Below are 26488 nucleotides of genomic sequence, written 5' to 3'. Positions count from 1 at the left end.
GCTCATAGAAAACTCGCGCTCGTAGTGCAATGGCTAAGAGATCACAGAAATTGGTTTCACTGCAAAGTTTTGAGACATTTTATGGCGCCATTTCTATGATCATTTGCACAGCAGTGCCAGAAAACCCTTGGCCAACACACTTCATGCAAGTAGAAAACTCACACAACGACACTAAAACTGACATGATTAATGTGATTTATTTATTTATTGTAGCTACACGTTCGTTAGCAGTTAGAATATATGTGATCAGTGTCACTTCACCTGTTTCAGTTCACACTGAACTTTTAAACTGGTCATTACGATTTTCTTCCTTGCTGTGCTGCTTGAAGCAGGTTAGAATATCAAGTGTAAAATTAATAGGCGCTTAGAATTTTGCTACTGTAAAGCACGTTTAACATAAAAACTACAAACAAAACATCATTTTTCCTAACAGAATCAGACAAACTTTTGAAGTTTTAATCACCCTCTAGTACAAAAAAGACAGTCCTAGCTTAACATTTCCATTAAACATGCTTGCGTTTTGTGCTTTTCTTAAAGTAAAATACGTCAAACATGTAAACGTCCACAAACAATTTTCTCGTCGTATTTATGAAAATCACGAATATCTTTGACTCTAAGAGACTTCGTTTATCCATTTGTCGAAAAGAAAGCTAATGCCAATGTTATTGGCCACCGAACATGTTACCAAACGGCATACCGCCGGGAAAACCGCTGCCGGGCGGCGGGCCAGCTCCCGCGGGACCGAACTTCTTGGCCAGTTTTTCGATGATCATTTTCACTTTGGGAATGTGGTCGTATTTCGAGATGTTCTGTGGGTTCTGGCTCACGTCTTGGAAGGCTGCCATTACCTCTGGATCCTGAAAATTAGTAAAACAATCCCTTGTTCAGCCACGTAGTAACGCAAATGAGTGCTTTGCCAGTACGACATTCACGCGCTAAAAGAGTAAAGGTTTTATCTTTTCTCTACTTCGCGCGCGTCCTCACTCGCTTGTGGAAATTGATGTTTTTCTAAGCAGCACTGATGCAGAAAAGCAAGGACCAACAGGAAAATCCTGCAAATACCTTGTCATGCATTTATGTCAGTTTAACACAGTTACTCAGAACAGCGAAGGAACATTTCAATAACACAGCAAATACATAAGAAGGTACGAATGGACAACAACTAAAGAGGATTGAAACGGATTGCGATATGGGTTTTTGAAATACTGTTAGGCTGAACAGTTTTCAAAGTTTGTCTCGCGGTTGTTTGTAACTTTAATTTTAACTAAGTGTCAGTGAGACATAATTGGTTGTTATGAAGCTGTTTTTGTTGATTCATATCCCTAATAGTAATTTCTTCGCAAACATTAGGTTTCATAGCGAGTATTTGGCAAAATTTAATAAAATCGACTAAACGTAGCTGTGAGACAGTCCCTAAGATGACCAAAATCTAATTTCTCCTTACAATATCAATAGATTGTCAAGAAGACAGGTGGTGAGAATTAAGAGAATCATCAACTGGGGGATATTGTCAAGTGATAAAACAGTTAATTCTCACAACATGCATTAAAAGAAACGTACAAAATCAGTTAGGAGATTTAGTATTTAGAGTAAGGGCTTGAGAGGGTTAAAAACCAACCTGAAATGCGGCCAACAAGTCTGGATCGCTGAGGAGATCGTTCAAGTTTGGTGTTTGGCCACCTACAGTAACAAAATTAACGTTCAGTGCGTTAAAACATGTTCACTATAGATATCACCCTATCTGTATCAGGTGCTACTCTTCCCAGTAGGCTATGACACAATTTTTTTCACCCTCTTCATGGTGATGGAATATGCATGAAACGGTGTGTTTGGCTGTACCGCATGATTAACTATTTTTTGCATGACGTGAGTTGGTTAAGCAAATGAAAGATCATCGCAGTAATGTACTCAACTTAAGCAGTTGAAAAAAGCAAGCCTGAAAAAAAAAAAAAATACAGCCTTGACCAGTGCAGCGCTCTAACCAACTGAGCTATCAAGCCAACTGGGAGCTGGTCACTCGTGAGTTCGTAATATACCCGTGGATGGAGAAGATATGAAATGAATATATGAAATTCATATATTTGTACTGCGATATACATTTTAAGAAAATGAAAGATCATCGCAGTAATGTACTCAACTTAAGCAGTTGAAAAAAGCAAGCCTGAAAAAAAAAAAAAATACAGCCTTGACCAGTGCAGCGCTCTAACCAACTGAGCTATCAAGCCAACTGGGAGCTGGTCACTCGTGAGTTCGTAATATACCCGTGGATGGAGAAGATATGAAATGAATATATGAAATTCATATATTTGTACTGCGATATACATTTTAAGAAAATGAAAGATCATTGCAGTAATGTACTCAACTTAAGCAGTTGAGGAAAGCAAGCCTGAAAATAAAAAACAGGCTTGTGAGTTGGTTCACGCGGTAAAAAGCATTCGTATGCTGACGAACTTAAGCACGTGTAACGACAGCATGGCTAGCTAGCATTTGCGAGCTGAACGTTAATGTAAGTTTAGTCAAAAAAGTTTAATAAAGAAAGTTCGAACGGTCAAAACCTTTTCTAATAGCGTTGATAACAGATTCTGGTGAATTAGATGCTTAAGCGACGAGAAAAACTATGCAAATCTTTGTGATGTTGGGAGAAATGCTTGACCAATTTCTTTGTCAGTTATGGCTACAGTCTACCGAATACAGGTTCTGTTTCTTATCTTCGCGAAACTTTTTTTTAACAATGTGAAGCTGTAGGAAACTTTCTAGACGAGATTGGCCGTCAAATACCTGCAGTGGCTGATCCTGGGAATCCCCCTGCACTCCCTGCACCTCCAGGACTACGGAATTCCCCGGCACCTCCAGGACTACGGAATTGCCCGGCACCTCCAGGGAATCCCCCGGCACCCCCAGGGAATCCCCCAGCACCTCCAGGGAATCCCCCAGCACCTCCAGGGAATCCCCCGGCACCCCCAGGGAATCCTCCTGCTCCGGGAAAGCCCCCAGGGAAGCCTCCAGGGAAGCCTCCGGGAAAGCCTCCAGCCGACTCTTCCTGCTGTTTTTTCCTCTCTTCTTCTTCCTGCAAAGCAGACACAAAAAGTTCTGGATACCATTTTCCCACAGTTATCATCTTTCAATGTTTCGTGTAAAGACGTCCACAAACAAAGGAAGTTATTCTGGAAATTTAAAGTTAACTTTCAATGGGATTTTCTGATACGAAATTTGCCGTGAACTTCCAAGACCAGAAAGCGTACTCATTGTAAGTCAGGTAAATGATTTGTCAGCATAATTTCACAAACTCAAGTGATCAATCTGCATTCAACCTAGAGAACGAAAACATGAATTCTGCCAAATTACCATACTGGCTATACTCTGGTGTTTGACAACTGTCCGTATTTACCTTTCTTGCTTTTTCTTGTGCTTCTTTTGCCTTTTTTCTTAAAAATAAAAAAAAGAACAGCTTAGACATATGCTAAGCGATAATATTATTGTCATATTACAATGCTGATTATTTTATACAGCTTTTGACATTTTCTTAGTTCAATTCACCACAATGTCAATATGGGGCTTCTAATTTAACTTCATTTCAGCCAAAGATTACAATATAGTAGTTCTTGATAAGCTGGTAGATCTTTCACATGCAGAAATGAACTGAATGATCCCTTTCATTGAATGGAATGGTCACATACTCTTTGAGAAATAGCAAGAGTCCCCAGGGTTCAAAATAAAATTTCGTTTTTAGCCTGAATTTGTTGGCTTTTTTTGTCAAGGCTCATTTTTTTTCCCGGCTGTTAATAGAGCCATGCATTTTCAAGGGACACATCCATTTGCATACATGACGAACCCATAGGACGTACCCAGAGGTTTGCAATGTATTCTGGGGCGGTTTCAAACACAGTCAGCCCTTTGCAAGCTTTTGGAAGTGATGGAATGTTTTACGGCATTTCAGAATAGATTGGAGCAATGTGACTTCTTTTCTTATTTTGAGTGTTTGAGAAGTAAATAAGATCTTCCAATATACTTTTCTGGAGGGACAAAATACATGAGAAGGTGGGGAGCCCGTTATTCATCTTAACACAGAAATGAAGTCGTACATGTAAAACCGTAAAACCAAAAATTTTTCGTCGCCAAAGATGAAATTTTGGTCGCATTAACGCAATGAGTCGCACTCTCTAGCCCTGTAGCTGCTTTATTGTCTGATATGAAATGTTTACTTCAACATTCCAGCAACTTTGATTTCAGTTGGCCGATCAAGGTGATCAAAGTGCCGGCTACCGCCGACAGCCGGCTGCTATTTTGAACCCTGGTCCCTACTCAAGAACTTAGACAATAAACTGGCGCTGACAAAAACAAAAATATCATCTCAAATTTTAGAACTTTATGTAAATTTAACAACATCTCCAGACTAGATAGTTACAATCTGTCCATTTTTTCCTTTTCGGCCTTTTCTTCTTGTTTCCTTTCATATTTTCTATGGTGCTCAGCAAGGAGTTGCGCCTAAGAAATGCAACAAGCAAAATGCATGTTAGACTACAACGAAAAGCTCTATAAAGCCCCCTCTCTTATACCCCCCCCCCCCAGTCTGGAAGATTAATTTTTTATGGCCCCTTCCACCACCCCCTCCCCATCCCCCCTTTCTGGCCAAACAGCAACTAAAACTTCAAAAAGTCCACTTAATTTCTTAAATATTATGTACCCTTACTGATACAGTAAAACCTCTCCTTATGAACACTTCTATAACACAGACACCTCCCTATTACAAACAGTTCACCTGATCTGAAATACATGAAATTTTAATTTCACATTAACTCTAACTCTGTTATATGGACAAACCCATAATATGGGCTCTCTTCCTTATCCCTTTGGTGTCCAATCCATATAAAAGAGGTTCGACTGAATATGATTTGAAGTAAGCCCCTGTGTCTAATAAGCACCATCCCCTCCAAGGGCTGCAAATAATTTTTTTTTACTTGAAAGGACATATGTCCTACTAAAACACCATCTTGGTCAGACAAAACAAAATTGTGGTCGGACAGATTTTTATTCATCGTTGCCATAAATTGTTTTACGATCCAAAAATTGTCCGGACAAAATGTCCGACCTCACTTGGGGTTTCGTCGGACATTTGCAAATTTTGGTCGGCCAATGTCCGATGACCGACTGTTATTTGCAGCCCTGCCCCTCCTCCCCCTTCAAGGGGTCTTAAATAATGGAAAATGAAGTTTTCAGAATTCATTTATTTCAGTTTCCAGTTGGCATTATGCCATTTATCTCAAAGACCTACTGCCAGAGACCCTTTTAAAATTGATTATAATGACAATATATACTAACTGAGAGATTTAGCAAGTGCAAACATAAAGCATTTCACACACATTGTATGATCTCCTTTTCTGCACACATTGCAGACCTGTATTGGTAGGTTATGTCTCACGACAAGAGCAGTCCTATACCTTGGGTTTGACTTCCTTAAGCCACTCATTAGCTGTGTCATCGTAGTCCAGTTTGCAAGCCATACTGAGATCCTTTGCTGCCTCTGCCCAATGACCTAAAAGTCTTTAAAAACAATAACATATTGGATAAAAGGGCCCTAGTCAGCTAAGCCTTGAAATTTATGAAGTGTGCCATTTTTTTATGCCATCAAAATTATGAAAATTGTATCGTGAAGCAAAATCATATTGCATCGCAGCATGAGTTGTGTAACAGGTTAGTTTCACAGTGTTTTCTTTCATTTAGACACGCAGCCTGTGTGTGAAATATATTTCCTAAAATCCTGTATGTTAACAAAAACAAAGGCGTAGCTGACTGGGTCTACTATTAAAAAACTCATCCTAAACTCAACTATTAACATTTCCATTTCAACTTAAAAATATGAGAAGGTCCCAAATTTCAGTTTGTATAATATGATATAAAACAACACAACACGAAGCATTGCTTTATAGCTGTCATTTGAAAGCACATGTCAAATTATAAAATCTCTTTAAAACAAAAACAAATTAATGGCTATCAAGCATGAAAATGGGCTTTTAACTATATTTAACAAACAAACAAACAACAACATTCACTAATAAATTACCTGGTATACTGATTGTCAACTACCAGATATTAAAAACAAATCTGAATCGTAAAAAACTTTTTAAAAAAATCAATCAAAATGTAACATTAATTTATAAGATAAGATAATAATAATAATAATAATCTTTTATTAGGAAGCCTTCATTCACTATACAGTGGTTTTCAGAAAGGTCCTAACTAAGATTAAAAATACTTAATAAGACTATATACAATAAAACGAAAAAGACCTAAGAATTAAAAAGTAGTAGATAAAATATGAGCGGGAGATCTGTATGGGTGTTTACAATGGCGAGCCGATAGGCGAGCCATTGTAAACGGCCATACAGATCGGACGCGAATATTTTATTCTACTTGTGAAATGAAAACAATAAATTGAATGCAAATTATTGTTATGCGAATCAGTACAGATCTGTATCAAAAGTTAATGAATACTAATTAGCTGAGCAGGAGTTTGTATCAAAAGTTAATTCTATTGTTTGATTTGTATTGGGGTTTACAGTTGTGTACATGTGATCTGAATATGGTACTGGGATTGGTTTGCACCCGCATGAATATTTAATGAATTTTACAACTATAATTAAAAACTAACTTGAAGAATTAACTAAAAAACCTACTTAGAACGCTACGCTTAAAATTTACAAAATCAAGTGCATTTCTGGTGTCTCTGTCTAGGTTATTCCAGTCGACTTTCAGAGAGTGATATTAACACACTCTCTGCTTTCCCCAATTTTTGGTTACATGAGGTAGCCTAAGCATGTCTTTATTCCTTGTGTTATAGCTATAGATATAAGATAAGAAACTTTATTTAAGTGTCAAAAACCTTATAGCCTGGGAAAAAACACACCCATTAACTAATTAGGGGACACTGCTAAAAACTAAAAACTACACTAATACTAATATTATAACAACCTATGTGCTCGTCCTCTCCACTTGTATGGCGGGGCAGAGTCTGGATTGATCTTGATAGCCTCGTCACAGTCTCTGATGGCAGCATTTGGCTTCTGCATGCGAATAAAACAGCTGAAAAAAATTGACAACAGATAGCATCATTAGTAAAAGAAGGTAACAAACTTGATGTTCACAGCTGTATGTAGCTAAGGCGCAAGAATGATCAGAAACCTGACAAACCACAACCACAAATTAAGACAATAAAAATAAATACCTTGCACGTTTAGCATACATGCTGGCAGATGGGTTTTTCAAGATGGCCTCTGTAAAAAGCTTAACAGCCTCCTCAAGGTTTCCTTACAAAAAAAATACATCTTAACATCAAAAAAATGATACCTAACACAGACTTAACTGCGTGCCAGCAACATAACATGGGTTTAAAATTTGAAAAATCCTACAAGTGCAAGTTAAATGTGTAGCAGCAGCCTTGATTAAATGGAATGCTGTTATACATGGAAAATGTTTTTATACAAACCTTCACTCATAGCCATCATGGCCTCACTTCTCTTTTCGTTTGACTCATCCCTCATTTCATCGGTAACCTTCAAAGACAACATAACTTATCAGTTTGTTATGGGGGTGAGAGCTTACATTGTACAAAATAGTGTTTCCCTTTTTAAATGGGGTTTGTTTATGAGAATTTAGACCAGGAAGATAAATTACATTTAGCATATTTTAGGGCCTGTACACATTTTTGTAAGCAAAATTCAACACTTTGGCTAAGAAGAAATTTACACATTTTTCCATAGTTTGCACATTTTCATACATTTTCAAGGGAGAGAGATACAATCAAGTATATTTAACAAACAGATGCATCACCTCAATGCTTGAATCTCCCATTTGCTGAGGTTCGTCATTGTCTGGTTCAATGCATCCTTCCCGGTCAATCTCTGTTCAGAGTTTAAGAAAATAATTTTTATTTTTATAAACCAACCATGGAATCGCAGAAATTGGCAGATCATTGTGAATTAAAAATGCAATGTACTGACCAACATCACTCTCTTCGCTTTCACTGTCCATGGGTTCTTCTGCTTCTGCCGGCTGAGCAGAACCATGCAGGAAAAAAATACAATGTGAAGTGCTTATCTTCAATCATGATCTTGACACAGGTAGTTAGAGCAGTTTTCAATTGGGTGTCGTAAAACCAAAACCAAAAAAAAAACTCTGGCCAATCACAAAACACACAGACAATCCAGTGAACCAATCAAAACTCGAAGCAAATACATGTAGCTGACGCGAAGCGCGGGAAAACGTGTGCGAGCAAGTCGCAATTGGTTTTGGTTTTAGTTCTGATTGGTCGAGAAAGTGGCGCGAAATTTTTAAACCAATCGATGAGCATAGTAATGCAAAACCAATGCAAACGCAAATTACTTTCAACACTCAAGTGAAAACCGCTCTAAAAAAACATGAGTAACTCATCACTAATTATTATCAACACCACAGTTGATATACCAGATTATTATATGTTGCCAGTTACTCTGGTCATGGCAATCAGCTCGTGATAAACAAGCTCGGCATTGTCGCAGCTGCCTACTCTTCCAGTTGCTGACGACTACTGCAAAACATTTTGAAACCCCTGCCCTCTATTCAGTTGTTACATCCATAAACGTTGTCATCAGACTTTTCGTGGTTGTAAGTAAAATTTACAAGGAGCTACCAATCACATGTCCAATTAGAAGCCCTATGGCCTTATAGACGGGCCTAGTAGCATTATTTCTTATTGTTGTTGTTCAACAGTAGTTGTGATAGAGTGTATATTGAAGGGAGACATCCGATATGCAATATAGGATACTCCGCCGTCGGTAATAATTTGGTGGGAGTGATCGAATTTGACCCGCTTGAATTCCTTATTTTTACACCCTGCCTTAAAAACTTTCTTAGAACACTGAAGAAGGAACTGGGAAAAAAGGGAACAGTTCCCCCAGTATCCCTTCTCCCTCACCCTCTTGCAAAAACAGAAACCTTGGTCTATTCTTCAAAAAAAGAATTCATGACAAACAGTTAAAAAAAAGGAACAATCCTACCTCTTCAGGTGATGGTTCAGGCATGGGTTCTTCATTTTCTGCAGTTGTTGGTGGTGGTTTCGGTTCTTCACTTTCTGTTGTTGGTGTTGGTGTTGGTTCTTCACTAGGCTTTGGAGTTGGTTCAGGTTCTGGTTCTTTTGGCTTCTCTGGTGGTGGAGGGATCTTGGCACCAAGGCTTTAAAGCAAGTTAAATAAAAATTGTGTTAACATAACAACGTATTACTTACTTTGCATAAAAAAATGAGATTGTGAACAGTCTTATGGTATTAGATTTTTGGAACTTCAAGATTGCCTTCTACCTATCGTTAGAAGGTCCTCAGAGCATGCACTCAGTTTTTCATATATACTGCATAAAAGTACTCATGGAAGCCAGTGTATCACGGAAGCCCGAGTCAAATTTCCCACCCCCGGGCACCTAATGAATGTCAAATCCCCACCTCTTGGGAAATTTTTTTCTGTTAGAGATGGCAGCCATGTCAAATTCCCAACCCAGGGGCAGCGCCAAAGTGTCAAAATCCCTTCCCAGGGGAGAGCTGGCGTAGTCAATTTCCCGTGGGTAGTCCCCTCCCCCACCCTGAGGCTTAACATTGACAGGTGCATTAAATATCTCTTCAACCATGAAATATAGCCTAGAAGTAACATCATTCTACACAGAATAATGATACAAAATATATGATAAACAAAAAAAGAAGATTGAGATGTTGACCATAAGAATTAAAGGGCGAGTTCTAATCACTTGTCCTACTTCCGTCTTGGGGAAATTTCATGGAGACTTACATGTAAGAACGTGAACAGGTTAATATATAGCACAACAGTATTTTATGAAACAAGTCTGACTTCTTATAAAAAATCGTTCAAGCAAAACAAACATTACATTTTAAACGAGGCAACGTTAACAAGTCGAAGAAAAAATCATTGTACTTTCTTGACTTGACTGAAAAGTGAAATTCGATTGCATTTCGCTATAATATTCTAAAATGGCGTGCAAACATAGATCGACTATCAAGGTATAAAATATAATAATTAAAAAACGCGATGGAAGAATTTATTTATCTGTTTCTGGACATAGCAAAAGTGCACGATTTTAGCTACAATATAACAATGTCAACAGAACAATTGTACAAATCGAAAGCATTTCATTTTCGCACGTGCGGAGTTACACATGACGTGACATTTCTGAACCAAGCTTACCTCTCAAGCCAGTCTTTAAAAAACTGTAGTTGTGGAGCATGAAGCATTTCCGGCTTTTGTTTACACAGGTCCACGAACTGCTTGAGCAAAGCGAGCTGCACATCATCAAATTTGGAGGCCATTTTGCTCCCTACACAACAGTCACAACCACTGCTAGAAAACACACTTTCAGATTCGACGGACCATGATCCTTCACGCATTACACGATTAGGACTTACTCTTTGGTGCGCGAACGGCGTGAGGGGTCTGGGGACTGGGAGCATCAGGAATCGGGGACAGCGAAGACGTGAGCGAAAACGAAATGAGCAAAAATATCCGCCAAGTCCAAAAAAAAAATCAAAGTCTCTTCGAGATATCGACGTTTTTTCATGAAGTATGAGTCGAAGGTTTATCCTGTGCATTGTTCTTCGAACTTATCATTACAGTTTCTTTGTAGTTTAGTTTAACAATTTCCTATCTTCGCGGAGGAAATGCAGCCATATAATTTTGTCAAAAATGGCTCGTCCGCGCCGGGTATTTATACACATATTCCTTAACATTACACAAAAAAAAACAGTGCAAATTTCACCGAGATCTGACAATTCTATACTTTAAAATTGCAAGGACCTTTCGAGGCAGTCGATTACGGCAGCGAAATTAGCAAATGAAACAGCAAAATATGCGTTCGACGCTTTGTTTTTGCGATTTGAATTGTTATAGGTAGACCGCTGCTCAATGTGTTCAAGGCCGTATCGTTACGATTGCTCCACGAAAAAGCACGAAAAAAAAATAGGGATATTTCCGACTACTTTCGGAGAAAACATTGAGCATATAATTGCGGCGTAAACAAATCGTTACACTCAAGCTGCGTTTTGTCTAGGCTCTGCGAGGGTCGGATATTAAGACTCAGGATTAAACAAAAGCCATATATACAGTGAATGCTTTCGAATTATATTTGAAGATGAAATACGAAAGAATTTTGCTGTCTTTGACTGAAATTCCACTCGAACTGCGTAGATACGATCGCATGTTGTAAAGCCGATTCATGCAACATTTCTGTCAACGCGAGGTCTCGTCCCTAACGACCTAGGCTGATGTAGCGACCAAATTTGGCCTAATTTTTAACCGCTCCTAAGCTAGAGGAAGCCCCCATCTCTTGCATTTGTTTTAACTTCAATAATATCTTTGAAAAGAGCGAGTTTTTTGGTATGGTTTATTTTTGACGCTTGTAATTTTTAAACGATGTAAGCGCTAGTGATTATTTATTCGTGTTTTAGTTACGCAATCCATTGTTTGTGCGACGCTTTTTATAGATCGCCTTTCAGACACACGTGCGTTGAGATAAGAAAGCTGACATGTCACTTTTAAAATTGTTATATAACGTTTGTAAATGTGACAAGTCACGTTTTTTCCATGAGATCGCAAGTGATCACCAACAGCGGAAAGTAATCCCTTGAGAAATTAAAACAGTCCCTTGAGAAATTAAAAAAGTCCCTTGAGAGTTTACAAATATGTGGTTCCAAATTTTGACCACATAACCCCTATTCTACGTTTTTAGCTTGTAAACAAGCAAAAACGTCGAAAAAATGAAAATAAAATAAAATTTCATCTGAATTTGCTTGATTTTCTTCAACTTATAGCTTACTACGGTTGGGCTGATAGACTAATTTTATTTCCAATATTTTGTCGGGCACCGGTACCGGCCGGACTTTTTCAGGGAATGAGCTACACTGAGGAAAAAACTCTAAAATACCCAGACAATAGACTATAAGATTACATGCATAAAAAATAAATTAGAAATCAACATTCAAATTAAACAACCAATAAGATTATTAAAAAAAAGGGATACAGTGCCGTAGGGAAAAATGTATTGAGGCGCCGGAGGCGCGAACCTCTCGGGGGCTCCGGGGTAGGCCTAGACATATTGTGCTCGCAAAATCATGAAAACTTGCTCTTTTTTAAGCCAAAAAGTTGCTAAAATGTTGCCCAAAAACCCAAAAAGTTGCTACTAAAACTTCAAAAGTTGCTACTTTAATATATCAATATTTCATACAAATATTATTAAATATCATCAATCATTGTTCTTTTTGGATAATTGGAACTTAAGAAAGTTTAATATATTAATCTGAAGTGTATATCTTGGGCACGAAGACTCGCGCCAGCATTTGTCGCAATCAAAATTGGATCTTCTTCTTCCTCAGATTCTGTTTCTTCTTGTGCAACAACTTCGTTTTCTCCGGCGTCCTGCGATATTAAATCTATTAAATCGCCGTCCGCCATTTTGAGGAAGAACACGCTGCCGACGCTGGGCAACCAGGCCAAGAAAGCCTGGGCGACCAGGCAGTGGTAGTGAACCGAAAATAACTGGGGACGAGGTGGGCTTATGATGTCCTCTCAACACCTCTTCAACACCCGTTCCCTGCTAGTATGCAAAGTATCAATGTTTTTACAGAAATAGATGTTTCCTTTTCAAAATTTCAACCACATGTTAATTTTTGTGATTCTTATTAGGCATATCAATACAAAGTTGCTCAAAAGTTGCTCAGAAAGCCAAAAGTTGCTCAAGGTTGCTAAAATTGGAAAAAGTTGCTCCAAACGCCAAAAGTTGCTCAAAAGTTGCCGAGCACAATCTGTCTGGGCCTATTCCGGGGAATGCTCCCCTTGGAGATTTTCAAATCTGGGGTCTCTGAAACAGCATTTCAACCTTCTGAGAGAATTTTCTAGCAATTTTTAACTGACTAAAATCAGATGTGTTGCTTTAACGTTGTGCTCTCCTTATTGCAGTACTTTTGAATATTTTTATTTTATGTTAGCCATTTTCTTTGGGGGGGGGGGGGGTGCCCCCGGCCCCTCTCCATGCCACTGCACTGGGATATAGGTTTAAAAGTTAACAAGGTAAGGCGTGAGAGACAAGACAATAGGCCTCCTTACGTTAGGTTCTACATACCTTGGTGTGTAAAACCCTGTCAGATTGACTGTGGAAAAATGTGCAAACAAAAGTGTGGAAAACTTCATTTTGATTCAACTCTGATGAACAAACGGAAGCCTGAAGACACCGTGCCGGACGTCCAAGGCAAACTGATGAGCGAGAAGTGGCTGATGGACTGGGCGCATTCAGGCACAACTTATACGTTTCAGTTTGACGTAAAATGGCCATTTTATTGGCGTGCAAACGTGATCTAGACCGCCCCCTTTACCACGCTAAGGCCGGGTTCAGACGCCGATCATATCATGAGCCGAACCTAATTCCTTAAATTAAAAACATGAAAAGATCGGCGTCTGAATCAAAATAGAACGGCTATTTCAATTTGGAACGGCTCACCCGTTCTTCCCGCCTGGCTTGGCCGAGAATTTCGCCTGTGGAACGCCTTTGGAACGACTTTGATTCAGACGCCGTACTTTTCATGTGCCGATCCTAATTCATAAATCATTATAATGTATTTTGAAAACTTTGATTGGTTTTATTGGATCTGTATTAGGAACGGCCTCGGAATGGCCAAAAAGTACGGCGTCTGAATCAAGAGGCGTACTTTTGTCAATTTGGGTCGGTCCAAATTCGAATTGAGTTCGGCTCATGAAAAGTACGGCGTCTGAACCGGGCCTAAGCTATCTTCCCTGGTTTATATTGAAAGCGCGCATATTATTACCCGAATTATTTCAAGCTAACTTGGTTTTCCCTGCAAAACCCGACTCCAAGTCTGCGTTCGCCTTTATCTTACAAATCTGGCTAAACAGGTTTAAACAAGACATCTGAGGTCTAAGGACCGAGAGGTGTCAAAAAAGTGTTTGCGTTAGAGAGGACAACAATTTACAAAAATATTTTGTTTAATAAAGATTTCCATTTTCCATTAGCTTTATAATAATTACATCTAATTTCCTCTCACATGCCACATAAAGAGGCAAATGTCCCATTCAATTACTTCGGATTAGTTTTGAATATCATACATCACAATTTTTATCGCTTTACAACATTTTTCGTTGTTATAAAACTTGATTTCTTTTACTTAATTTCAAAAATTGCTTTTTCGGAATAAAAAATATGTCAATTAAGAAACAAAATTGACAATACTTTTCCAGCCTGAAGAGGCGAAGTCAAACAATTGAAAATAATTCACACAAGTGAAAATAATTGAAAATGATAGTTTAATATAGTTACTGTAATAAAAAAAATTAAAAAAACACTAGCAAAAAGGCAGGCAAACATCAGGAGTGCCATTACGTTCATGGTCTGTCCCCTTAGAATATGGGAATCCAATGTCAATTTTTTTTTTCACCAGAACAATTCTTTTCCCTTTTCTTCTATCAGAACATAATTTCAAAACGATTGACTTCTTGAACTTCCCAAAAATACTGCAACTGAATCCCAAGAATTCCACACATTCGTAAATTTTCTGGTGGAAATACTTGACAATCAATGGGTTCCCATACAATCATTGATTGCAATTTTCAATGTGTTTGCCAACCTAAGAATTTGCGGTTCAAACTGCGACAAGGTAATTTTATGTGAAGGCTGCCGTGGTCAATAATACTCAGACAACTTTCCAACCGCAAATCCACTGAAGACTGCTCTATTGGTCTAGTTCTAACTTGTCCACAGGATCAACTTAACAGTTTTTTTCGCATGATGCTAAAATAGTACGGCGAAGACGCGAGAAAAATAGGTAGGAACGGAGTGAGATATTCCTTTCGCCCCATTCCTCCCGCGGCTTCGCCGTCCGTGTAATTCGCCATCGCATGCCAACGAATCAGCCAGCTACGCACAAATACTTTGGAAGCTATATCTGTTTTTTTTTTTTTATTTCTCGACTTCAGAGAGAGCTCAAGATAGCGGTGTCAGAACTTCGACAAACGCTGCAGGAAATCGACCGAATTTCTTGTTAATTTCACCTTGGAACCACTCGTCGTTTATACGCTCCAGCAAGACAATGACGTCACCCGTCTGAATGAAAAAATAAACACACACAAGTTAGCACGATTCATGGAATTAAACTATGTTACCTCAATTAACTAAAACGAGGTGTAATTGTATGGTTTGTCGCTGACTGTGTTTTGATGTTATTTTTCAAGACGTTTCGGCTATTGCTTAAGCCTTCATCAGTTACAAATAATCAAAGCTGCTACACGCGATTTAAAAAGGCAACACGTTAGCTCGCGCTTAAAAATAACGCGTCACGCGCATGAGTTTCGCGCCACGTTCCTTTCTTTCAAACTTAACACTCGACAATCCTAAACAATCCCAACAAAAACAATAAGCAGTACACGCTTACCTTGAAAGACAGCTCATCTTCAAATTCTCCATCGAAGTCAAACAAAGCCTTGGCCTTGGGTGTCTGTTTCTTATTCTTTATAACAGATTGGAGACCAGGCTCTAAAGGAATTGAAACAGTAATCAAAATAAAGATAGCTCTGTTAAGGGAGACGTGATCGTGAAGTGTGACAAAGGAGGAGGAGGAGGAGGAGGAGGAGGAGGAGGAGGATGAAGAATAGCCTGCGTGGCCGGCGTTCAAAGGGGAAGGAGAAAGGGAAGTTCGAGCGTGAGGTGCGAGGAGAGAGCGCGAAGCGCGATCGGAGAAGGGGGAAGGGGAACGCCTGCCCTGACGCTATTGTTTTTTTCATACTGCCCCTCAGGTACTTGTCATCTGCTTGCCCTCTGTTTTACGTCTGGCTGTCAAAATTATCCAATCTGATTGGTGCCGATTTTCGCGGGGAATAAAACCCTTCACCGTTCGAATTGCCTATCTAATTTCTTTTCTTCTCGTCTTCTTGTCAGAAATATGGCAAAACAAAATGTTTTCATGGTAGATCAGGTCAGATATATCTTCCTTGCACCCTTCAACTGCGGATTTGTTACGAAAGTTGCCGTTCTGAGACTGAGAGAACGTTTATCAGGCTAGTTTATTTCAATCAAGCAGCGTTTCCGGTGTTCGAGTTTATGGCGTCCGGTTGCAACCGGCCGTGACCCAAACAGCTTTATAACTCACAGCGTGTAGCGCTTACCGGCTGCTATAACTTGTTATAATTTCTTCGCAAATTCAGTAGTTTGATACCAAATCCTACAACGGCCGATTTCTTTTAAAGAATCAACCGCTTCGCAGAGAAATCGCTCATAACATTCGCCATTGGATTCATCTGCATGGAATGAAAGTTGAGAACAGACCACAGCCATCAAATTAATCGATTGAATGACATACATCTGACTGATCAGAACAATCAATTTTCACACTCTATAAATTCTGACCAATCACGATTTTTGCGTCCAGAATCTGGACGTAAAAAACGACAAAAACAATAGCGTCAGTGCAGGCGTTCCCCTTCCCTCCTTCCCCGATCGCGCTTCGCGCTCTCTCCTCGCACCTCGCGCTTCGCGCTCGAACTCCCCTTCTCCTTCCCCTTTGAACGCCGGCCACGCAGGCTAGGCTAGATGAAGAATAGAGATCAAATTATGAAACTGTAGCCACGTCTTCGGTTTTAAAGACTACGAGTTAGCTCTCACTCGGGTTGGGGAGGGGGAAGGTCAAGTCTGCGTTCGAGCCTACTAGCTACTGGAGCTTATCCCGGTTTCAGTAGCATAAAGCGACTAGGAGTATTCCTACTCCCCCATTGGATGAGATGCTAGTCCATCGCATGGTTACCCCCAAGCAATAAGTTCACCGGTACCCATTTATACACCTGGGTGGAGAGAAGCACTGTGAGAGTAAAGTGTCTTGCCAAAGAACAAAACACAATGACTTCGGCCAGGGCGGGGGTACTCTAGGGAAAAAAGTGACAGGCAGGGAAGGGGTGTGCCGAAACGTTTTGGTTTGAAACTCGCCATTGCGGTATTTTGAGGGTTCATAATTTTTCCTCGCACCTGGCTCTGCTTTCGAAAGCTGAACGAAAGCCCGAGGCAACATTCCTTCCCTTCCACTATGTTTCCCTCTCAGCCAGTCGTCGCTAACTCTTTCTGTGATCTCTATTTTGTCTCCTTTCTTGAACGACAATTCGTCAGCTGCCGAGCCCGTAAAGTCATACAACGCGGTACCGTACTCGACCACGTGATGTTTGGCGACCTCATCTTAGGGAAAGACGGAAAAGAATATTAGATGAGTCAGTGAACCAGTTACTACTACAATGACTGTGGTAAAACTGAAAGGAATCACGCACACAGGCAGACTTCCGGTTGCCAACTAGCCACTGCCAAAGACCACTTAAATTTAGGTTTTGGCTACCAGGTTTAGCATTCTCAACAGTTCTTGATAGATATCATTATATCTGACTAGTGAAAAATTACTTTTGGCTAGTAAAATTTGACTTGTCATTAGCCAAAAAAACAGTGAGTTAAAAAGTTAGTCTCAAGCCCTGGCTTCGCAAAAGAGAACTTTCAACTTGTGTCTGGCTGCCAAAAGCAATGTTTTAAGCTCGGGGGTAGAAGAAAACGAGAGAATCCTATAGCTTAGGGTAAAACTTGCACAAGAGTTTTCCTTAAGTTGTACGCGAGGATGGGCAACGAGAGAAAGCCCTCGACGACTTTCAAAACAATTTGGGCATCTTTGCTTGCCGTAAGAGAACACGAGAGTCGCCGATAGCCCGCGAGAACTTTGAACTCTTACTAATTCGCGTTCTCGTTTGGCCCGGGTTTACTTTGCGTTTGGTGCAAACGGGCGGACAAACAACCACGTGACAATCAAAATTTTTCAGCTCCATAGGTTTACCGAATTTTCTTGGGTATGGGGCTCCGCTCTTCGGCGCGCGCGCGAGCTCCTCTATATGTTTCAGTCATTGTCAATGTGTCATCTAAAGCTACGTCTGTAAACAGCTGCTACAGTTTACCTGGTTTATTCTTTTCCTTTGGCATATCTTTGACAATTTCCACATAAGCCGCCGGAAACATTCCCACTCGGCCATTAATTTCGCCTTCAAACCATTCCTCGCTTATTTTCCTCTTGATTTTGATGACATCTCCAGCGTGAAAACTGAGATCATCCGGGACCTCACTGTCGTAATCGAACAAGGCCTTGCAGTGCAAGACAATCCCCGAATCGGAAGATTCTCCATCATCGCTTTTGGGAACCGTCGCACTTTGTTCACTTTGAGGTAATTTGTTAATGAGTTCTGTGCTTATGTCAACGAAACTACATGGAAAAGCCCCAGTCCGTCCACGGTATTCCCCTCTTAGCCAATCGTCGTCGATCTTCTCGATCACGTGAATGTTCTCTCCAGCCGCGAAGACTAGCTCGCCATCTTGTTGGTTTCCATGGAAATCGTACAATGCCATCACATCAAATGGGGACCTTTCAGGCGCTGTGACCGGCTGTAGAAACAGAAAGATAAGATGTCATCTTTTACCGAGCGTTTATATGAGAAAACTTGTCCCTGCAAACTGAGCGAAAAAATTGGCCCTCCTGGTTTCACGAATGCTCAAGCCTGTGAACATCGGCTCTCAGGTCGAGGAGGGGCAAAGAGAAAGTAGGATGAAGACGATGCTCGGCGCGCTTCGCCCGCCATTTTCCTTTCGCCCTAGGCTGGGGAGCCTGTTCGCAGGCTACGAACGGTCTGAAAGTCCAGACTTGTCCCTGGTAAGCGTGTCAAATAGAGCCAAAGTGTTAACATAAAAAAGCAGGCTAGCCCCCAAGGGTCACTCTACTTTCGAAGCGAGCTATATACCCTCCATCCAGGGACACCCTGCCCCCCGAGCCAACTTTGCGACCTCTCATATAAACAGTTCGCAGCAATTTATGGAGAAATGTATGAAAAGCTCTCGCCCGCAGTGGCTCGGCATGGAGGCGAAACCTCATTTCAGGGACAGCGTTTCTCCAAATAAACACACATTAAAACGACTTTGATTAATTGGATTTAAAACGTAAGAAGAGAGGAAAATTCTGTGAAGTATACTTGAGTTTCGGGCGCCGTTTCCTGAGGAAGATCCTCTATGATTTCCACAAACTTCACCGGAAACATTCCTTCCTGATCGCCAAGCCGACCGATGTACCAGCCGTCATCTATCTTTTTCACAAGCGTTATTTCATCTCCTGCCTGTTGGCGAACAAAGACGGCAGAATATTTACATGAAGTACATTGTGAACTACTAATACAGAAGACATCCACCTTAGCTTTCAATCTCACGGATGGTCAGATCTTCTCACTCTTCGTGAGGGAGAGCATGTGGTGAGAGCAATCGCTAATCTGGTTGGATTGTTAAAATGAGTCGATTTAGGTCGCGGGCACTTTGCCTTTTTGGGCGCGCAATTTCAAACGTTTTCAAGCGCTCGTTGCTGTTTTCGTAGGGATTCCTAGACCACTTTTGCACTCTGTTCAGTTTGCGCTAGCCTGCGTTGCAAGCGTTTTGGTTGATAGCGTACAATCTGATCGTACGCGATCGTAAGCTTACCTTGCGCATAAACACTATAACGGCAACTAAAATTTCTCAGCTTAGCAGTACTTCTCCACGGTCATACCCACCAGATAAGGTCCTGGGTCCTGTTAAACATCCCTTACGCCTGACGTCCCCGACCATCCCCCCCCCCCCTCCCACAACAGGCCCTCACCACACTCCGACCTCCCTTGGTCTCCCTTGTACCGACTAAAGCTAAAAAGTTATATGAGCGTCACTTACATTAAAAGACAGGTCATCTATTGCAGTAGGCTCGTAATCATACAGAGCAATGGCAGACGGCTCTATGTATGTCTCACAAACAGATGATACTTGCGTTGGAGCCGTCTTCTTCTTTGGTTCTTTGGTGGTCCTGAAATGAATTATTCAAAACGATATAGAGCGGTTTTCACTTGAGTGTCGAAAGTAAATTGCGTTTGCTTTGGTTTTGCATTACTACGCTTAGTGATTGGCTTAAAAATCTCGCGCCACTTTCTCAGCCAATCAGGAGTTAAACCAAAACCAATCGTGATTCGCTCGCGCACGTTTTCCCGCGCTTCGTGCCTGCTACATGTATTTGCTTCGAGTTTTGATTGGTTCACTGGATTGTCTGTGTCCTTTGTGATTGGCCAGAGTAATTACTTTGGTTTTGGTTTTACGACACTCAATTGAAAACTGCTCTATATGAGATAACGGAAACCACAAGAACTTAAGCGTGCCGTTTTACTTATTAAAATAAGTAAAACGGCACGCTTAAGAGCGATTTTGGTTTCGCATTACTACGCTTGCTGATTAGTTTAGAAATTTCGCGCCACCTTCTTATTCAATCAGAAGTAAAACGGAACCAATTGTGGCTTGTTCACACGTTTTGCGGCGCTTTGCGCGGCTACATGTATTTACCTCGAGTTTTGATTGGCTCACTGGATTGGCTGTGCCTTTTGTGATTGGCCAGAGCTATTACTTTTTTTACGACACTTTATTGAAAAGCGCTCTATGGAGACTTTATCCTACAAAATTCCTGGGAGTCCTGAGCCCGAAATCGATCTCGACGATAAATTTCAACGCATCTTACTTTCCCCGGTAATCATGTGACGAGATATACCTCGTATTCTAAGTATATGTCAAAAAGGGACAAATTTCACTTACTTTGTTGCTGGCGCTGATGGTCTGTGTGGCTTGTTCTTTGTTGTGGATGTTGAAGACGGAGCCAGTCGAGCTGGTTTTGGTTTGGCCTTTGATGAAGCCTTTTCACTCTTTTCCTTTTCGTGAACTTCAGCAGTAGAGTGATCTGCTCCTCGAGCAGAGTCACGTGCATGTGACGTTTCTTGCACGTGATCGTCAGCTGATGACTGTGCCACTGTTCGAGTCTCCGCTTCGTGCACATTTTTGCTCGTGACGTGTGATTGGTTGGGTGCTACTGGTGCCGGTCTAACTGGTTTGGTCTTCTCGTGCGTGTGACTTTCTTCTGTTTCAATGTGTGAGTGTTTCGGATGCTTTTCATCTAATACCCTAGAGGACGGCCTGGGTGGTCTGTTTTTCCTTTTTGACTTTTCATCCGGGCCTTGCGTTTTAGCGTGCGTCTCTGGGCTCGAATCCCCTTTCCCACCTACAGATTCTACCGTGGGAGGTCTGGGCGCAGGAGGCCGGGTTTTCCCTTTGGATGTCTCATCATCGTGTTGCGTTTTATCGTGTGCCTCTGGACTCGCATTTCCCTTCTCACCGACAGGTTCTCCTGTAGGAGGTCTGGGGGGAGGAGGCCTGGTTTTCCCTTTGAATTTTTCATCCGAGTCTTGCTTTTGATCGTGTGTCTCTGAAGTCAAATCCCCTTTCTCACCGACAGGTTCTACCGTGGGAGGTCTGGGCGGAGGGGGCCTGACTTTCCCTTTGGCTTTTTCATCCGCGTCTGGCTTTTTATCGGGTGTCTCTGGGGACAAATCTCTTTCCTCACCGGCAGGCTCTACCGTGGGAGGTCTGGGCGGAGGAGGTCTTTTCCTTGAGCCTTTTCTAGTCAGAGCGTCCGACTCCTCCACTGGAGATCTTGCGTGGTCTAATTTCTTTACATCTTTCAGCACTTCGCTGTCCTTAACTCCATGTAAACTGACTGGTCTTTGCGGTTTTGGTGTTTTCTCTTGTACGCTTTCCACAACCTGTTCCGAGACACTCTTGCTTGGTTCATCTTGTTCATCTGCTGCGAGTTTTTCTTGCTTTTTGTTCTCTTCAGCAGGAGCACTTACAGGTCGCCGCGGAGGTGCCTTTATGCTCGGTCCTCTCTGCGGCCTCTTAGGCGCTTTCTGTTGCTCGCCAGTGCCCGGCGCATCGGGGCGGGGTGCCGCTCTTATGATGGTAGGAAAACGCTTCGGTTTGACGGCTGGGGCAGCGGCTGTCTCTTCTTTGTCGTGCGCTCCTTGTACCGCCTCCACAGGCGCAGGGGCTGTAGATGGTTTTACCTGAGGTTGATCTTCTTCTTTCTTCTTGGAAGATTCCTCATCAGGCTTTGCTGCCTCACTTATCTTGGGAGGTTTTGCTGCCACTATCACAGTTGGTCTCATCTTTGGTTTTGGAGCAGCTGTACTATCTGGCTTGTTTTCCTCTGACGGTGGTTTACTCTGTCTTTCTAATGTGCTAATAGGTTTTGCTTTGACAGGTGGTTTGGGTTTCTTGGCGGGGGGAGGAGGCTTTCCTCCCTGACTGGTTGTAACAGGTTTTGCTATTTCGTTGCTTGGTTCCTTTCCTACTTTTTGTTCCTCTGTCTGTGCTTCCGCCTTCTTAGGAGGTTTAGCAGCGATAATTACCGTGGGTTTGACCTTCTTTCCTGTAGCTGCATTTTCAACTGGAATACCATTACTGTCTTGCTTCGTTTCTTTAACTCCCTCGACCTCAACTGGAGGCTTTGAGTTATTTTGAGTTATATTTTCTTTAGGTTTTGCTCTGATGACAGTTGGCTTTGCAGCAGGCTTCCTCACAGAATGATCATCTTTCACCATCTCCTGCTCCACTCTTTGAGTTAATTCCGATTTATCTGCCGGACTCAAGCCGTTCTTCTCTTCAGAAACATCGCTAGCCTCGGATTTTTCCTCTGGTACCTTTTTTGCTGGAACAAATGGTCCAGCAACCCTTGACACAGCCCCTTCCTTCAGCACGTCGGATTTGCTTGTGCCCTCTTCAACCTCTCGTTCTTCCTCCCCACTTGCTAGCCCCATATCCTGTTCATCTGTTCCCAATGTGAGCTCACTCACAGGGCGGGTCTTGGGTCTAGGTGGTGGTTCTCGGCCCTTTGATTTTCGGCCCGGTTTTTGAGGGACTTTAGGCATCTCAGGTGCTGCAATAGGTTGACTGGGAACTGAAGGAGGAGGTATAACTCCTGTGGAATCCATCGGTCTTGCTGACACTATGCTAATTTCAGGTCTCCCTTTAGCCCTGAGAGAAAAAGAGTAGCTTTTTGTTAAGTAAAAACAAGCGTGTGCTTTAATCAGGCAGATATTTACAAGTTTAGAAAATTGCTGTGGTAGTACAATGTACATTTCTAGAGCACTCTCATTGTGCCTCTCTAAGTAGGTGTCAACAAATTAACATGGAGGGTGGGGGCTAAAGCTAAATCAAAAGATTTTTACAGGTTACTCAACAATAAAACCCATACGTTTTACTCAACATAACCCAAGTTCGAGTTCCAGTTATCCGAGTATTAATACTCTGCTGCACGTTATATTTTCAACTCTCTTCTTGGTGTTTAGATATTCCGATGAAACACTGCCTCTTGTGTTTGATATATTACACAAAGGGTACTTATTTTAGCTGAGGAGGTAATTATAATAATAATAATAATAATAATAATAATGATGATGATGATGATGATGATGATGATGATGATGATGATGATGATGATGATGATGATGATGATGATGATGATGATGATGATGATAATAATAATAATAACTTAATTTATATTGCGCCATTTTTAAAAGCCCATGGGGTGCTTTACAAAATAAATGTGTAAAAACAATAAAAACGGTAGTAAAATCTAAACATTAAGTGTTAAAAATTTTTACAAAACAATAAATAGCTATCTATAAAATGTTAAAGAAGGTTAGTCTTAAGGCCCCTTTTGAAGCAATAATAATAAATATTGGAACAGGGCTTTAAGAACAGGTATATAAAAAAGTAACTGTATGTACATAACAAAAAACAATGACATTTCTTCATACTTCAGTTTTGGGGATCCTTTGTTTGGTAATTCATCCTTGCTTTGCTCTTTGGTGGAGCTCACGGCTTGGACTGTTGCCTCACCAAGATCAACTCTAGATGGAATAGGAGGAGGCGGCCCAGATGGTGGAGGCCTCCTGCCAGGTATAGGAGGTGGCACTCCGTTGGAAGCCATGGATGAGCTGATGGTCAGGCAAACCTGATCAGCAGAGATTGAGAGATGAAGAAGAAGGATTAATGCCCACGTCGCAATTAGAGGTTAGGTGCCCAAGGGGCCCGGGGGCTGCAATCGCAATCACACCCCCAAGGCGCCAGAACACCCGACTGGCCTGCCCAAACCAGCAACCCAGCCATGAGCCCCCCGTGCCAGGCCCCCGAACCCGAGCACCCATCACACTCAAGCCCAAATGACTCAGTGGAAGAAAACTGAACACAAGGTCCCAGTAAATGGCCCACACCCCAGGGAGGGAGGGAAGGGAACGCTGAGAACGCTACTACAAACTAACACAAAACGCCACGCCGATCGAACTACGAACAACAAACGCAAGCACATGGGATAGCTACACATATACCAAAGGGAAACACTGCTGGACCAGACTCGACCCAGCACTTCAGCAACCATGTGAACACCACCAGAATGCTACTAACAAACATACGCCAAACGCTTAACGCTACAAACGCCTGAAACACGCTAATGACTTGCTCCTTGTCGTTAACTATGTTAAATTACATTTAACTGTATTAAGAGATGTATGGTGTTGGTTTTGGAGGTTTAATGGTATAGGGTACCCATTGTCCGCTGTTTCACATCTGAGGAAAAAAATTGATAAAGATGTTCTAATAACAGAATAATCCAATGCCCACATGTTAATAAAAAGTTGGATGGCAGCCAAAGAATTATGTTAAGCTTTTGTCTGCAATCTAACTATGTCCAAGGTTTGAATTCAATGAAGGTAGCATTGACTAAAAGTTATGTTACATTGTAATGCTATCAGAAACCCAAAAGGGTTGAAACATGTAACACGTGCGCACATCGCCGGTTTGAATATTCATTTTGCTAAGTACCATATTTGAAAACACAAAGAATTTGTACGCGAATGCTTTATACACTTAATGACACATGCAAAATAATTTTTGGTTTTGCAGTAAGTTGCTTGAATTTCGACTTAAATGCCATAAATTTCTTACAGAAACTAAAGAAATACATTAAGTGTATCTAAGCGAAGTTCTCCAGACTACTTCAAGGAGATGACACAGGAGAATTTAACCAAATTTAACTTTATTCAACCAAGCTTGTTCAAAAACAAGATTAAGCCATTGAGTGCGAGCTAGCGCGCGCTGTAAATTTAATCCAAATATAGTAATTTTGATTGGTTAAATGTTTCTCGTGATTTTCCAAATATGGTACTTAATGAGAATGAATGTACAAACGCTTTGTACAATGCGAATCATAGGGAGTTACACGTTTCAACCCTTATGGGTTTCTGATGCTATACATGTGGGAAAAAATTAACAGTTGTTGTCATGATGTAATGTATATGAAATGATTCATATATGAACTGCGGATGTATATGAAAGTGATAAATGATTGTCGCAGTGAATTTCCAATTTAAGCAATTGGAATAAAGAAGCCTGAAAAAAATTCAGGGCTTCAACGGGATTCGAACCCGTGACCTCCGCGATACCGGTGCGATGTTCTACCAACTGAGCTATTGAAGCCACACATTGGGAGCGAGGTCAATTGTGAGTTCATATTTTCCCGTGAGAGGAGTGAAATGATGTAATGTATATGAAATGATTCATATATGAACTGCGGATGTATATGAAAGTTCGATGCTCTATTGACTGAGCTATGAAGCCACACATTGGGAAGGTTATTTCTGTGGATTCTATCTTTCCCATGAAGGAATAGATTATAGAATAATTAATTTTATTATACATTGTAGTCACTAGCTGTCTTTCATTGGCTAAGGGCCTACAGTCAATTCTGGGAATCCACGCAACCTACAGATTAGTCAATAATCTGCTAGCAGATTATTCACTAATCTGTAGGTTGTGCGTGCAATGCATGATTACCAAGAGCAATTAAGCAGGATGACAAGCCAGAAACAGGTTTGTCATTATTTTCTTTAACAGAAAAACAATGTATAATAAAACAATTATTAGATTCGGTTTTTGTGACATCCGGAATAATCAAGGTCTCGGTTAGTGTTATCAGCCTCAGCCTTCGGATTTTGATAACACTTAGCTCGACCTTGATTATTCCAAATATCACAAAAACCTCATCCAATAATTGTTTATAATCTGTCAGTAATCAAAATGTTACGTTTGAATCTTTGATTGCATGCTGCATTCTCTGCGCCAATTCGCTAAGGGAATTCGAAAAAAAGCTTGTTTGACGACGGGCATCATAAACTCAAAAACAAGCCAGATTAACTCGATTAATCACTATCCCATCGGTGAATAGGAAATCAACTTACGACCATACATATTTTTAAATCAAGAACATGCGAACTCGAACGTTACAAATCGGAAGCTCTAGTTCTCAATGAAAATCAAAATCGCGTGAAATATAAACGTACTTTGCAAGTTTTAAGGCAACACAGTTGCAGATAAAATACCACAGAATCTTATTCATGATTGCATAACGGGAAAATACCTTTTCACTGCAACAGATTTCAGGGAAGAAAGGCGATGGCTCTACAACCGTGCGCCATGTTTTGTTTTTCCTTTTCGA

At 41.0% G+C, this 26488-nt stretch overlaps 2 protein-coding genes across 2 annotated transcripts; both read right to left on the bottom strand.

The window, feature by feature from the left end:
• Positions 1-178: 178 nt before the first annotated feature.
• Positions 179-10398, bottom strand: LOC144655262 (hsc70-interacting protein-like). Its single transcript, XM_078515477.1, has 13 exons — positions 10224-10398; positions 9033-9207; positions 7998-8049; positions 7828-7898; positions 7484-7550; positions 7223-7304; positions 6970-7080; positions 5439-5541; positions 4406-4485; positions 3389-3425; positions 2779-3067; positions 1619-1680; positions 179-857 (listed from the first exon to the last, which is right to left on the bottom strand). Exons 1-13 carry the CDS (start codon positions 10343-10345, stop codon positions 663-665), a joined length of 1446 nt encoding a protein of 481 aa, XP_078371603.1. The 5' UTR covers positions 10346-10398; the 3' UTR covers positions 179-662.
• A 3623-nt stretch (positions 10399-14021) lies between these two features.
• On the bottom strand, positions 14022-26469 carry LOC144655261 (uncharacterized). Its single transcript, XM_078515476.1, has 9 exons — positions 26411-26469; positions 23754-23950; positions 20698-22968; positions 19795-19924; positions 19074-19214; positions 18012-18492; positions 17053-17256; positions 15470-15570; positions 14022-15141 (listed from the first exon to the last, which is right to left on the bottom strand). The coding sequence occupies exons 2-9, from the start codon at positions 23924-23926 to the stop codon at positions 15022-15024; spliced, it is 3621 nt and encodes a 1206-aa protein (XP_078371602.1). The 5' UTR covers positions 23927-23950; positions 26411-26469; the 3' UTR covers positions 14022-15021.
• Positions 26470-26488: the final 19 nt, after the last annotated feature.

The sequence above is a fragment of the Oculina patagonica genome, chromosome 5, assembly GCF_052425735.1.
Source record: "Oculina patagonica isolate OP01 chromosome 5, crgOcupat, whole genome shotgun sequence".
Lineage (NCBI taxonomy): Eukaryota > Metazoa > Cnidaria > Anthozoa > Scleractinia > Oculinidae > Oculina > Oculina patagonica.
This window is presented reverse-complemented; position numbering and strand designations above follow the sequence as displayed.